Here is an 11,836-nt window from a genome sequence, read left to right as displayed (position 1 = left end):
ATCCAGGTATCATGGTTTGCAGGTAACAATTTCTGTCAAATGCAGATAACGTAAAGGTTTAAAATAATGTACCTGGAAGCTGCACAAGTGATTTCCTGTGTTCAAGCTACCATAGCATTCCTCCTTAGTGAGTTTCTCCTTCCAGAAAAAAAAAAATGTTGGCATAATTTCATCCATAAAAGCCATAATACGGGAACTAAAACTAACTACAAGGGCTACATCTGCCACTTTTTTGCTTGTCCTCCATTTTTTCACTTTCCTTAAATCAAAGCACGCAAACTTGGCTATAAGGACTGGACAAAAAATGTGTGAATTTTTTTTGTATGCAGCTGCTTCAAAAACTGCAAAAAAAACAACAAAAAAACAACAATGCAGATCATTGGGTTATTTTAGAAAAATTGCAGGGGGTCAGAATTGCTTAATATTATTATTAATATTTATTTTAATTTTATGACAAATGATCAATTCTGCTCCAATTAGATCTCATAATAAATATCAGATGTGTACTTCCGCATTAAAATGCATTTCCGTTGATAACGCTACATGCTTTCTCGCTCCTGATTGGTTAACCGTCAGGCTCCTTTTTGTCCTAAGCGCTAGCCGTAGTTGGGGCACCACTTTGCTTCGCTGCAGTTTTGGATGGAGGGTTAACCAGAGCAGAACAGGGGCACATATTCCTCCTGCAGTACCGAGGAGCAGCGGCTGGTGTCGGTGAGTGTCTGACTTCTGCTGCGGCTACCCGGCGGACTGCTGGTTCTCGTAGTTGCTGTGAGTTTTCTTCTGTCCTCTCTGATAAAACAAGTTGCCTGTGTGTTGTCGCTGACGGTTAGCTAGCTGACTTTGACTACAGCTAAAAATATTCTGTCGGAGTGAGCTGAGGAGGCGGGAGGGCACAGCTGACCATCCAGCAGGGAGACTCCACGGGCTGCCAAGATGGGAGTCTTCCTTTCAACTTTTTGATCCGGTTCAGATAATTGAATCCGTTGATCTTGCATCCGCTGGGGTTTGAGTGGCGGTGCTGTGTTGGACATCGTGTGTGTTTAAGATAAACGGTTGATTTGTTGTGGGATCTGCCCAGACGAGTCCAAGTTCACAGACACAGCAAACGGGCTGTGAGCCACGGCAACCGGCCTTTATCTGTCTGGACTCTCTGTAAGCCCTTTAACCTTTCTGCAAAGCCCTTAAGCCTTTATTCTGACAACTGTTGATCGGGAAAAGATGCGCGCGCGCGTGTGTGTGTGTGTGTTTCCTTTATTTCCGCCCGTAAAGCGAAGCTATAAGTGTACTGATGCGACCTGCGCGCTGAGGGAAGCTGTCTCTGCTTGTCAGGTACTACTGTCATCGCATTCTTTTGAGAATACCAGCAGGGCTGTGAACTGACAGTGTGCGGGTCTGAGATCATGTTTGGTATCTATCGATCTATCGATCTGTCAGTGTTATGTTTCAAGCTTTTACAATGGGCTGATTGGCTACTGACAAAGATGAGAGAGAACGTGACACCCTAGTAGTTTGAGATAGCTTCTTAGCAAGTTTACAAAACTTACTTATTCACAGCTTCCTGTTTCCGCTTGTGACCATTACAAACGTGAATGATCTTGTTTGGATTTATTGAGTCAAACACCAAAGCAGCACACGACTACAAAAGTAGTGGAAAAATACAATCTGAAAAGTGTAAAAGTACACAAAGTGTTAATAATTTGTTGAATGACCTTTCACTGTAATTAAAGCTGCAAGACTTTAATAGTCTCTACTAGATTTGCACATTAGCAGACTGACATTTTGCCCATTCTTCTTAGAATCAAGCTTAGATTTATTTAAATTGACTTGATAGTGCAACTTTGTTGTTTTATGTTTCAAAATTACTGAATATGAGATATCTATGTATGTGTATATTTGTGTTAATGCTGTCATACTGTGAAACTGTTTGGTTTGTTTTTTTTTCTCAAGGTGATCATTCCTTGATATCTCTTATGGTCCCTTGGCCCTTCATAATCTCTGATTGTTGACTTTTCCACTACACAGAGAATGACCACTATTTTGCGCCGTGACAGCAAAATCATAGATCTGTCTCCACAGGATGAGACTGCATAAGTAATGGCTTGATCATTCCCACAAAAGCTTTGTGAGGCGAGTGCAAAGTCTGAAATCTTTTCATAGGCAAAATTAAACCCTGCGGCACATTAGCTCACAGAATAAAACCTAGAGAGGCAGAAGTGGATGACTAATGTGGTGTTGGAGCTTTTGTGCTTCTTGCAAAATAGTTGAAGGGAGTAATTAACGGCACTCACCTGCTTTTTATTTTAGTTGCAACAAGTCCCGATTGCTTCCTTTTTTCTTTGTAATCTTGCATTTTTGCAATAATTTTAAGAAATGTATCCTATTGTTTTCTTTGTAGGCCATATGAAATGAAGTCATAAGAAATGGATGCATTTATACCACAAGGCCATAACTTGGTACCATAAGATAATTTAAATGTTTTGTCTCATTCATCTCAGAATAGTAATATTCCAGCCTGATTAGGGATGCAACTAATGATTATTTTAGAAATGGATTTTTCTGGCGGTTAATTGGATAAAGAAAATAGTCACATTCTACAGATTTTTTTATTTAACCACTTAAACATTTTTGATACGATATTACAAACACATTCAAATATGAGAATAAATAAATAATCCAGTTCTTCTTTTGTAACTAAAAAAACCCCAAAACATTTTATTGCCTAAAATGCAGTAAAACTAGCTGAATATAAAGATTTGAAATTCAAAATGACTTACTGCTCTGAGTGTTTTTTTTTAATTTTTTTTGCAGCAAATGGAGTGTTTTTGAGTCCACTTAGCGATTAATCGATTACTAACTTAGCCGATTATCTCACTTATCGATTTATCACGATTAATCTGATTCATCGTTTCAACCTTAGATATAATTTTCCAGCTGCTCCATTTAGTTTCTTAAAGTAATGCTGCGGCGAATTCCTACTAAAATAATTAGTCTTGCTTCTCCAGTGGCACGCTGAGTAGTGAGGCACCATGGGTAACACAAGTGACAGAGTGTCTGGAGATCGCCATGGGAAAGCCCATCGCACCGACAGCGGCGGCAGCCACAAGGACCAGGAGTCCGGCAGCAAGATGGTGGACAGCACAGACGACCCCAACGTCTTCAACACACATGGACCTGAGTCAAAGGTACACACCCAATGATGTGTTCAGAATTTTTTTTTTGTTTTTGTTGTTTTTTTTTTATACATGATTTACATTTCAGATTTCAAACTATCTCTTTACAACAACACAGCATCCAGATGTGTTTGTTTTTAGTCTTCAGGAGACAAAGAATTCACTCCCGATCTGGACGACCTGGTTAAAACCGGTCCTCAGGCTCGACCCACTGTTATTCGCTGGGCTGGCGGGGGTAAAGAAGTCTATATAGCTGGTTCCTTCAATAACTGGAGCAACAAGATACCCCTAAATAAGAGGTGAAGAGGATTAATTAGCTCTCGGTTGTCTCACTTTGTTTTATTGGAATCAACCTTGGGGTGACATTTGGCATCAGTTGCCGTACGTAGATTTTATTCACCCAAAGGGAGAAATTCTGGCGTAGCACTGATGTTCCTATTTTTTTTCCCCTTTTCTTTTCTGTCTTTGAAGCCACAATGACTTTGTAGCCATTCTGGACCTGCCTGAAGGAGAGCACCAGTACAAGTTTTTTGTAGATGGACAGTGGCTCCATGATCCCTCTGAGGTACAGCAGCTTTGCTGTTTGTGCTCATGTGCTGTCAACAAACTTGCACATTTACTCTGCAGGTTTTCATCAGTTTTTCATCAGACCTAGTCGCTCACTTTGCATTTTAAAACTGATCAGAAATATCAGCCTGGGGGGAGGGAGAGAAAGCTTCAAACGTTCAAAGAAATAGTTTTTTTTTTTTTTTACCTGCCATGAACTTAAATGAAACAATTTCAGATTAAAGGCGATTGCAGCGACTTGGAAGGAAGTGAATTAACGCTATCTTATTTTATTTTATTTATTTTATTTTATGAGGTGATCAGATGGCTGATCTTTTGGGTGTTTTTGTAATCTTCCTTTTACTCATTTGCGTCCACAAGATAACAACACAGAAGCCCAGCTCATGACTCCAGCACATTTTCAGGAGGTCATAAGCCAAAGAAATGCTATTTTATTGCATCAGAGCCCAGTTATGTGTTGTTCTGGTGGGTCAGGAGGGAATCACAAAGCAACAGAAAACCTGCTGTGCCTTCACAAAGCCATGGTGTTTAAATCATTAGTGCAGACTAAACGTTGCTTATTTAGGCTCATGTTTGGCGGCCCACTAAACTCTGTTCTAATGAGCTGAGAAAGACAAACGCAGAGAGGTGTCCAGGTTTGCTGCATCTGTTTTCTCACCTCCACGTGTTTAATTGCCCAACACTGCCACCTGACCCAGCAGGACAAAGCCCTTTGTGTTGATAAACAGGAATGTGAAATTAAACCCCGAGCACAGTGTGCGCCACAGTTGTGTATCTAGTGTAGCGAGGAGAGGTGGATATTTGGCGGCACTCTTTGTGATGCGTCCAGCTCACAATAATAGTGAAAGAATAATGACAGAAATGTATGTGAGCTTATTTTAGAAAGACTTTCAGGTTGATTAGTTCTTGCTTATTTTTTTTTTATTAGAAGATGGCATAATAAATCCCACAGCATCACAGGTCCTCCATCCTATCCAGTGGGGGCGAGGGCATTTTTGTTTTTATTTTTATTCATAAATTGATCCTTTGCTTCACACCACCACACACACTTGCGGTGTTTTTCTGCTAAACGGTTCATTCTCACTTCCTTCCCACAAAACTGTTAAAACCTTCGTTGTTTAAGGAAAATTATATATTTATGCTGAACAGATTTTATTTTCCGGTATCCACTGAAAATGATCATTTGTGATGTAGATATCAAGATGAATTTAGGTCTTTATTCAGGTTTTTTCTTTTTTCGTCACAGCTCCAGTTGTTTTAAACTTTTCAATCATTACTCTATCTGCAGATGTATACAGATTTAGACGAGTGGCTTAATTTCTCATGGCCTATCCCCCAAATTATGAGAATCAACGCAGATCCTATTTGAATGGCATGTTCTCTCTTCTTTCCCATATTGAAGAGAGGCTAAGAGCGGTGGACCCTTTGTCTCGCCATATCAGGGAAACTGAAAGTCAACATTTACAAATTAGACGCTGTGTCTGACTTAGGAGAAAATGATAAATTAAAGTAATGCCTCAGTTATATCTGCTGTATTGGGATGTGTAGGTGTTTCCTTGAGTTTGGCACTGATCTGGTCTAAATAAATATTTTTTTATAGCTTAATTAAAAGATTTCCAAGGTTAGATTATGCTGTTGTAATAAAAAGTGTATTTAAGGTTCTGAGCGTTTCTCTTTCTGGGGTAGCGGATAACTGTGAAGTGTATTCATCATTCTGATTGTACTGTACTGATCCATTGGGCTCACAGGATGTAATCTAATTACTGACTGAGCCTCTGCAAACTGACCACAGCGCATTTGTTTACCACATCAACTTGCTGCTTTGCATGCATTTCTGACTCTGGCTCTCTGGCGCTACTTGGTTCTGCTGTCTGAATCTGTTTAGCTTCACGTTGAATCGGCATGGCTTAAAAACCTTCTTGTTTGCGACCTGCGTTGCAGCCGGTGGTAACAAGCCAGCTCGGCACCATCAACAACCTGATCACTGTGAAGAAGTCGGACTTTGAGGTGTTTGACGCCCTGCAGGTCGACTCTCTGGAGTGCTCCGACACTTCAGGTGAGCCGGCTCTCAGTCACTTCCTCTTGCGCTGTTTCTAATTGTCTGAAGCACAGGTAACGAGCAGATATAAGCATTCTTTATTTTTCTTTTGTAATGTTTGTGTTGCATCTTCACAGACTTGTCCAGCTCCCCTCCAGGACCTTACGGTCAGGAACAGTACATCTTTAGACCAGAAGAGCACTTCAAAGCGCCGCCCATCCTCCCTCCTCACCTGCTTCAAGTTATTCTCAACAAAGACACCAATGTGTCGGTCAGTCTCTTCAGCGTTCTCATTCTCGCCTCTCCACGCGTTGAATACTCGACCTGACCCCTTCCAGCTTCTTAACTGATGACTTTCTTTGTCATTATTCTTTCTCTGTCTCCTTCAGTGTGATCCTGCCCTGCTGCCTGAACCCAACCATGTCATGCTTAATCACCTTTACGCTCTCTCAATAAAGGTAGGTTTACTAGCAGCAAAGGTTGATTATTACATGAAATATTACACTCAATGTTATTTTCTCTGAACATAACATTGTTCAGGGAAAACAGTGTTTTCAGAGAAACACGCTGTTCAGAGAAAGATATAACACATCGTTTTATCCGAACACATTGTTCGGAGAAAACTTCAATTAAACCAGAACTGTTGTTTCTCTTGTGATTGTTTTAAATTAAACAGAGTGGCTCGCGAAAATATTCATGTGACACACCCAAAGCTTTCATGTATTTTATTGGGATTTTTATGTGACACACCAACCCAAAGCTTATTTTTGAAAATTTCTAAACATCAAAATTGAACATTTTCAAGTGATTATACAGTTTTATATTTTATTTATGTAGGCAGTGGCTGAAGTGGTTTATATTACTTTATGCACCGAGTAAAATCCAACATTTTCTCCAGTCAGTTCTAAACACTGAACGTGGAAAAATTAAATGTGGAAAAATTATTTTTGGATATATAATGTTTATTCAAGTAATTATAATTTATTCAAATTAAATTTGTGTTATTTTATACTGCTATCATGTTCAAAATCAATAAAAAAAAAAATTGGTGTCAGAAAAAAATTTGCCAAAAATGTTTTTCCTTATTGAACCATATCGAAAATTTTAGAAACCATTTTTTTCCCCCAATAATACACATATTTTTCTTGGTTTATCACATAAAATCTCAATAAAATCTAACAAAGTTTTTTGTTACGCTGTGACATAAGGTGAAAAAGAAGGCTATGAATACTACTCCATTTATGATTGGTATTTTAAAATCAATTAGTGTCTTTGTGCCATTTTGTCTCAGGTGCTGCTGCGTAAAACTCTTCAGTCGTTGCTTGTTTTCTCTTGGCTTTAATCTGACACAGTTTTCCCTTAATGTGTTTTCTCCCTGTGTGCAGGACGGCGTAATGGTCCTCAGCGCTACTCACAGATACAAGAAGAAATACGTCACCTCTTTGCTTTACAAGCCCATCTAAGCTCTTGTGCCCCAGAGTTCTTTCTCCAGCTGCTTTTGTTGACTCTTTTTCATTTTTCCGCATTTAGCCGAATCTTGCAGCAAAACACATTTACAAGCAATTTTTAGCACCAGTTACTCTGAGTGAGACTGCACTTCTGTCTATAATAGGGCTCTGTACAAAAGTAGAAGTGTGTTTGTGTTGGGTTTCAGGGAGAGATTACCGTACTGTGGCTTTAAATCCTAATGACTACGTGTGAGACTGGATCAGTCGCAACATGTTGTGATTGTTTTTTCATCTTGGTTTGCAAGAAGAAGAAAAAAAGAAAAAAAAATCTTGTAACTTTTGTGTGGCAGATGACCTGTGAGTGATCTGTGGTGGGATGTTAGTGATGAGCTTCAGCTTCAAACCGGTTACCTTTACATGCTTTATCTGACTGTGTTACAGTTACCTAAACTCCCCGATTCCTGTATGCAGAATGAGGGACTGATCCTCTCCACTGTTTTAACCTGAGTGCAATAATGTGCCATAAAAGCAGTTCAAAGAACTGGGGGCACGACTTTCTGCTTTGATCAACTTCGCGGTAGAGTCTACTGAAAACAAAGAGTCGATTTCAGTTTACCCAACAAAATGGTTTCTGTACACGGTGTTGTTAATGTATTCGTATTCCTTGAATTTTTCTTTCACTGCAGCGACAAACTTTTAACGAATTTTGGTGGGGATGTATGTGACGGGCCGCACCGAATCTCAGGAGCTCCTCCCAAGTTACAAAGAGCCTGTTTCTCTTGTAATGCTCTCCTTTCATGCACTGTTGGTTCAGATGGATGGCCATTCCTTGGTATGTTTATGTAGCTTAAGAGTGTTAGGATTTTTATTCATCAGATAACAAGTTGAACAGAGCTCTGTGAGACGTTCGAAGCGTGGGATGTTGTCATGTAACTGAGCTCTGATTTAAATGTCTTTACAACTTTATCCCTTCACTAATTTCCTCCAACAGACCTTCATACCGAGATTAACCAAATAGGTCAGTTCTCAATGCAATTGAGAATAAAGTGTTTCATTCAGGTGTATCAAAGTAAAGGGGTCACGCTTCAAAATGTAGTAAGTAACCAAATTTGAATAGCATTTGTAATTTTCCTTTCAGAATTTTACAGTACTTTGTGTTGACCTTGGACAAAAAAAATCCCAATGGAGAAAAAGTTCAAGGGGTACAAATACATTTGAAAAAAATTTGAGTCGCTAAGCCGGGAAAACTCCGTGAACCAATGGAGAATATTGTTGAATAGTCTGTGTTCGGTTTCTGTCGTTGCCTTTGAGCAGATGAGATTGTGAGCACTTTACCATCCTGTGAGCAGGAGTGTTGATGTGATCGTGTAACTATGCAGCAGCACACAACTCTTGCTCTTTAGCTTCTCTGATGTAAATGTATGTTGAACATCAGTTGTGTTAGATTTACTAGATAGTTCTATTTACCAAACATGAATGTACCGTCTTTTTGTCGCATGTAGAGAAAACGTGTCAGCAGGCTGCTCTTTTTAATACCCACAGCTTGGGAGGACACATTCAGAAAGCGATCACCACATGAACTAAAGGGGGCTGTGATGAGGAGTAGCTGCCATAGATTTAAATGTACATTTTGTTCACTTGTGTGTTCATGAAAAATATTTAAGTGTTTTTATTTTTATTTGGTGTGCTGCTCTTTGGCCTGAATTAATTGTGTGCACATACTAAAAAAAAGGGACTCTAAAACCCTGTCAGGGTTCACATAGAGAGCTGGAAGCATCTTGTTAATGTTGAGCCTGCCTGCGACATTGCGTCCCAAGCATTTATGAGGCTCCGAGAACCGATGAGGCAGTTTCAAGAAGTGCCACGAACACAGAGTTTTAAAGCTAAAACCAAAACTTGAATATTTTTGCAGCCCTTTTGTGAATGTTGCAAATAAAGATTGGACACTGATGCTAATCCAGTTTCTGATGCTTTTTTTTTATTTGTGTTTTTGTTATTTGTTTATGCATTTCTTACTTGTCAACCAAATTAAAGTTCTACTTTTTCTGCTGCTTTGAGGGGATGCTAGGCAGATAGTTTTGGCAGATCTTATTGCTTTAACAGGCGAGTAAATTTTGCATGTTGGCATATTATCCATTACGATGCATTTTAAATCAGTTTTTGATGGTCTTGGTATTATTGACTACAATTCTATTTTACAGATTTTTTTTGTTAGTATGGAAACGTATACATGACTTTATGCCACACGTCAAACTAATTAATCAGTTGATAATTGCGAATAATTGTTGTAGAAAGTCCGATGCAACAGCATATTTCCATGCAGGTGCCCGTACCAAAATGGCTACTGCGTCAACGCATCGTCGAAGCGACAGCTACGCATTTACATTTGTGCATTTCAAGCATTGTATTTATTTCAATGTTAGCGGATGTATGGCAACAAGAAATAATAATTATTCAAGCGGACAAGTTGTGGATATTTCAATTTTGTTGTCCTCAGCGTATCGCTATGTCGCAAATTAAAAAGACACAACTACGCATGCACAACGGTTGCTGTGGTTACCTGTACACATGAGTTTTCTCTTGCATTCAAAATGGTAAGTTTTGACAAGTTTTGTCTATTGAAAACGATTAATATTTAGATTATTTTTGTCAGAACATGTTTTGCATTACTTCCGGTGGAGTTCACATTTTTAAATGGGTCAAAATGTCCTAATTTGTTTTCTCACTATTTTTTTTAAATGAAAATACTTCCCTGCAAAAGCATTTCTGAAGGTGAAAGAAAACTTATAGCACAACAGTTGATCAGTCACTTTCTTTGTATCAATTTAACATAATTTAAAAAAGCATCTCGATATCAGGAGACATGTCCAGTATTTCTATGATGAACTTTTTGAAAAGAAATTGTACTAATGTAGTAATGTAGTGTCAAGTTACATTAAAATACAAGGAAGTTTGTAGTTGTGATGCAATAAAATGGGAAAATGTAAAGTTATATATTTTTTAATGTAAATTAGACACAAACTTGTCTGTTTATGGTTTAAAATCTTTTATTTTCTAGAGTGTCTTGGCATGAACATGTTCTCTTAAACTAAAGTATTATCTGGAGATAATACTGTCTTTGTCTATCTCTTTGTGTGTTCTCTATTTCGGTTTTCTGGGCCCTGGAATCTTAAATGTAAAAATTGTCTTCTTCAAATCCTAATGTCTAATGTTAAACCTTGATTTCATTTTTTCCTTGCATGTCCTTTTGTAACTTTCTTTTTCGTGAATGATAGCCACCCAAGAAGAAAAAGGTATGTGCTAGAAGCACACAGTTAGTCTATTTAATCTCACAATAAATCCCTTTAATCCCTATACTTTCTTTAAATTAAAATTTTCTAACACTATCCAGTCTCTAGGTACAATAAAGCGGTTTTCTATGTTAAACACTCTCATTTTGGATGTTTCTAGAAGAAAGTCAGGATGAGTAAAGCAGAGAGGTTAAAGAAGCAGCAAGAGGAAGAAGGTAATTCTTATGTTTTATAGCTACAATAAAGATAGCTTTATTTATTACCTTTATTTTGTTGTATAAAGAAGGTAGTTATTTTAAAGCATTCAACATTTTATTTTAAGCCTCAACTCATAACTAAACTTTCTTGCAGCTTATAACAACTGAAGCCATGTACATACACTGTATAAAAATGCACGTTCTTATTACTTCATGCTAATCTTTTCCTGTTTTAGCTCAGCTAGAATTACCTAAATTATTATTCTAAATACAAGAAGAATGTATCTGAGCTTGTTGTGTTTGTGCAAAGTATGTAACAATGTGACAATATCTATAGTAAATATCACAAGTACTGTAGTACCATTTCTTCCTCAAAATCCTCGTAGTTTTCCAGTTTTATATTAGGACTGTCACGATGAACTCAATTCATAACAGTTTTTTAAAAGTCTCAGTTTTGAATTCTACAGAAACTGTGTTTGATTATAATTTGGACTTTCCCAGTATGTAAACTTTGAAATTTGTAGGAAAAAAAGTCATTTTAAAACAATAGAAATAGTTTTGACCTAAACAAGGAAAAAGTTTCAAATGATTATTAAATTTTAATTCTCATTATATGGTATATGTAAACATCTTCTTTCAATTGGCAGTGGTGAAGTGACTTACATTTGTTTGGTGTCCTGTTGGTCTTCAGAGGCAGCCAGGCTCCAAGCTGAAATAGAAGAACAGGAGAGGCTGGAAAGAGAGAGAAAGCTGGAGGAGATACAAAAGCTAGAGGAAAAGGTAAGATCCTTGCAGAATAAACTCCAAACTTTGGTGGAATATAACAGCTGCACGTAACTTTGATTTCTGCAGTCAGCGTAAAATAATGTAATACGTCTGCTGCTGACAGGCAGAGCAGAACAGAGATTTTGAGCTTACCGAACTGCGCCATCTGCTGGAGGAAAACTACTCCGCAATAATCAGATGGAAGGTTGATGCTGCAGAAAAGGCAGAGGTAGTGTTCACCGTACGATAATAATCTGATTCTTTTCAACATTTAAATATAAAAAAGACTTACTTCATAGCTTGAGGGTTTTTTTTCCAGACATCTCTGCATATAAAGTATGCAAATTATATTTCAGTGATT

At 38.0% G+C, this 11,836-nt stretch overlaps 2 protein-coding genes across 5 annotated transcripts in view; both read left to right on the top strand.

Moving 5' to 3' along the window:
* Positions 1–582: 582 nt before the first annotated feature.
* Positions 583–9,179, top strand: prkab2 (protein kinase, AMP-activated, beta 2 non-catalytic subunit). 2 transcript variants are annotated; one of them, XM_007567912.2, is made up of 8 exons: positions 583–768; positions 3,003–3,182; positions 3,312–3,469; positions 3,642–3,735; positions 5,679–5,793; positions 5,913–6,046; positions 6,165–6,233; positions 7,161–7,527. In XM_007567912.2, exons 2-8 carry the CDS (start codon positions 3,027–3,029, stop codon positions 7,236–7,238), a joined length of 804 nt encoding a protein of 267 aa, XP_007567974.1. In that variant the 5' UTR covers positions 583–768; positions 3,003–3,026; the 3' UTR covers positions 7,239–7,527. The 2 variants fall into 2 exon arrangements, with proteins under 2 accessions (XP_007567974.1, XP_007567973.1); XM_007567911.2 differs by having other exon boundaries at positions 584–711; positions 7,161–9,179.
* A 112-nt stretch (positions 9,180–9,291) lies between these two features.
* Positions 9,292–11,836, top strand: part of dnai7 (dynein axonemal intermediate chain 7) — a 10,090-nt gene continuing 7,545 nt past the window's right edge. The window contains exons 1-5 of one of the 3 annotated variants that reach the window (XM_007567982.2): positions 9,292–9,817; positions 10,499–10,516; positions 10,674–10,728; positions 11,402–11,490; positions 11,600–11,704. In XM_007567982.2, coding sequence (XP_007568044.2) covers positions 9,815–9,817; positions 10,499–10,516; positions 10,674–10,728; positions 11,402–11,490; positions 11,600–11,704 — 270 coding nt within the window. In that variant the 5' untranslated portion in view covers positions 9,292–9,814. Of the gene's footprint in view, positions 9,818–10,498; positions 10,517–10,673; positions 10,729–11,401; positions 11,491–11,599; positions 11,717–11,836 lie in introns of all 3 variants that reach the window. The other 2 variants (XM_016679588.1, XM_016679589.1) reach the window with 2 other exon arrangements.

The sequence above is a fragment of the Poecilia formosa genome, unplaced genomic scaffold, assembly GCF_000485575.1.
Source record: "Poecilia formosa unplaced genomic scaffold, Poecilia_formosa-5.1.2 Scaffold215, whole genome shotgun sequence".
In the NCBI taxonomy this organism is placed as follows: domain Eukaryota; kingdom Metazoa; phylum Chordata; class Actinopteri; order Cyprinodontiformes; family Poeciliidae; genus Poecilia; species Poecilia formosa.
The sequence above is the reverse complement of the archived record's forward strand: the minus strand, read 5'-3'. Positions and strand labels throughout refer to the sequence as shown.

What these genes read in the sequence shown, in the direction of transcription:
- prkab2 (XM_007567911.2), top strand. Translation starts at nt 3,027, where the DNA reads ATGGGTAACACAAGTGACAGAGTGTCTGGAGATCGCCATGGGAAAGCC. An exon ending in CACATGGACCTGAGTCAAAG is followed by an intron (nt 3,183 to 3,311) that starts GTACACACCCAA and finishes GTTTGTTTTTAG; the next exon opens with TCTTCAGGAGACAAAGAATT. An exon ending in GGCTCCATGATCCCTCTGAG is followed by an intron (nt 3,736 to 5,678) that starts GTACAGCAGCTT and finishes CCTGCGTTGCAG; the next exon opens with CCGGTGGTAACAAGCCAGCT.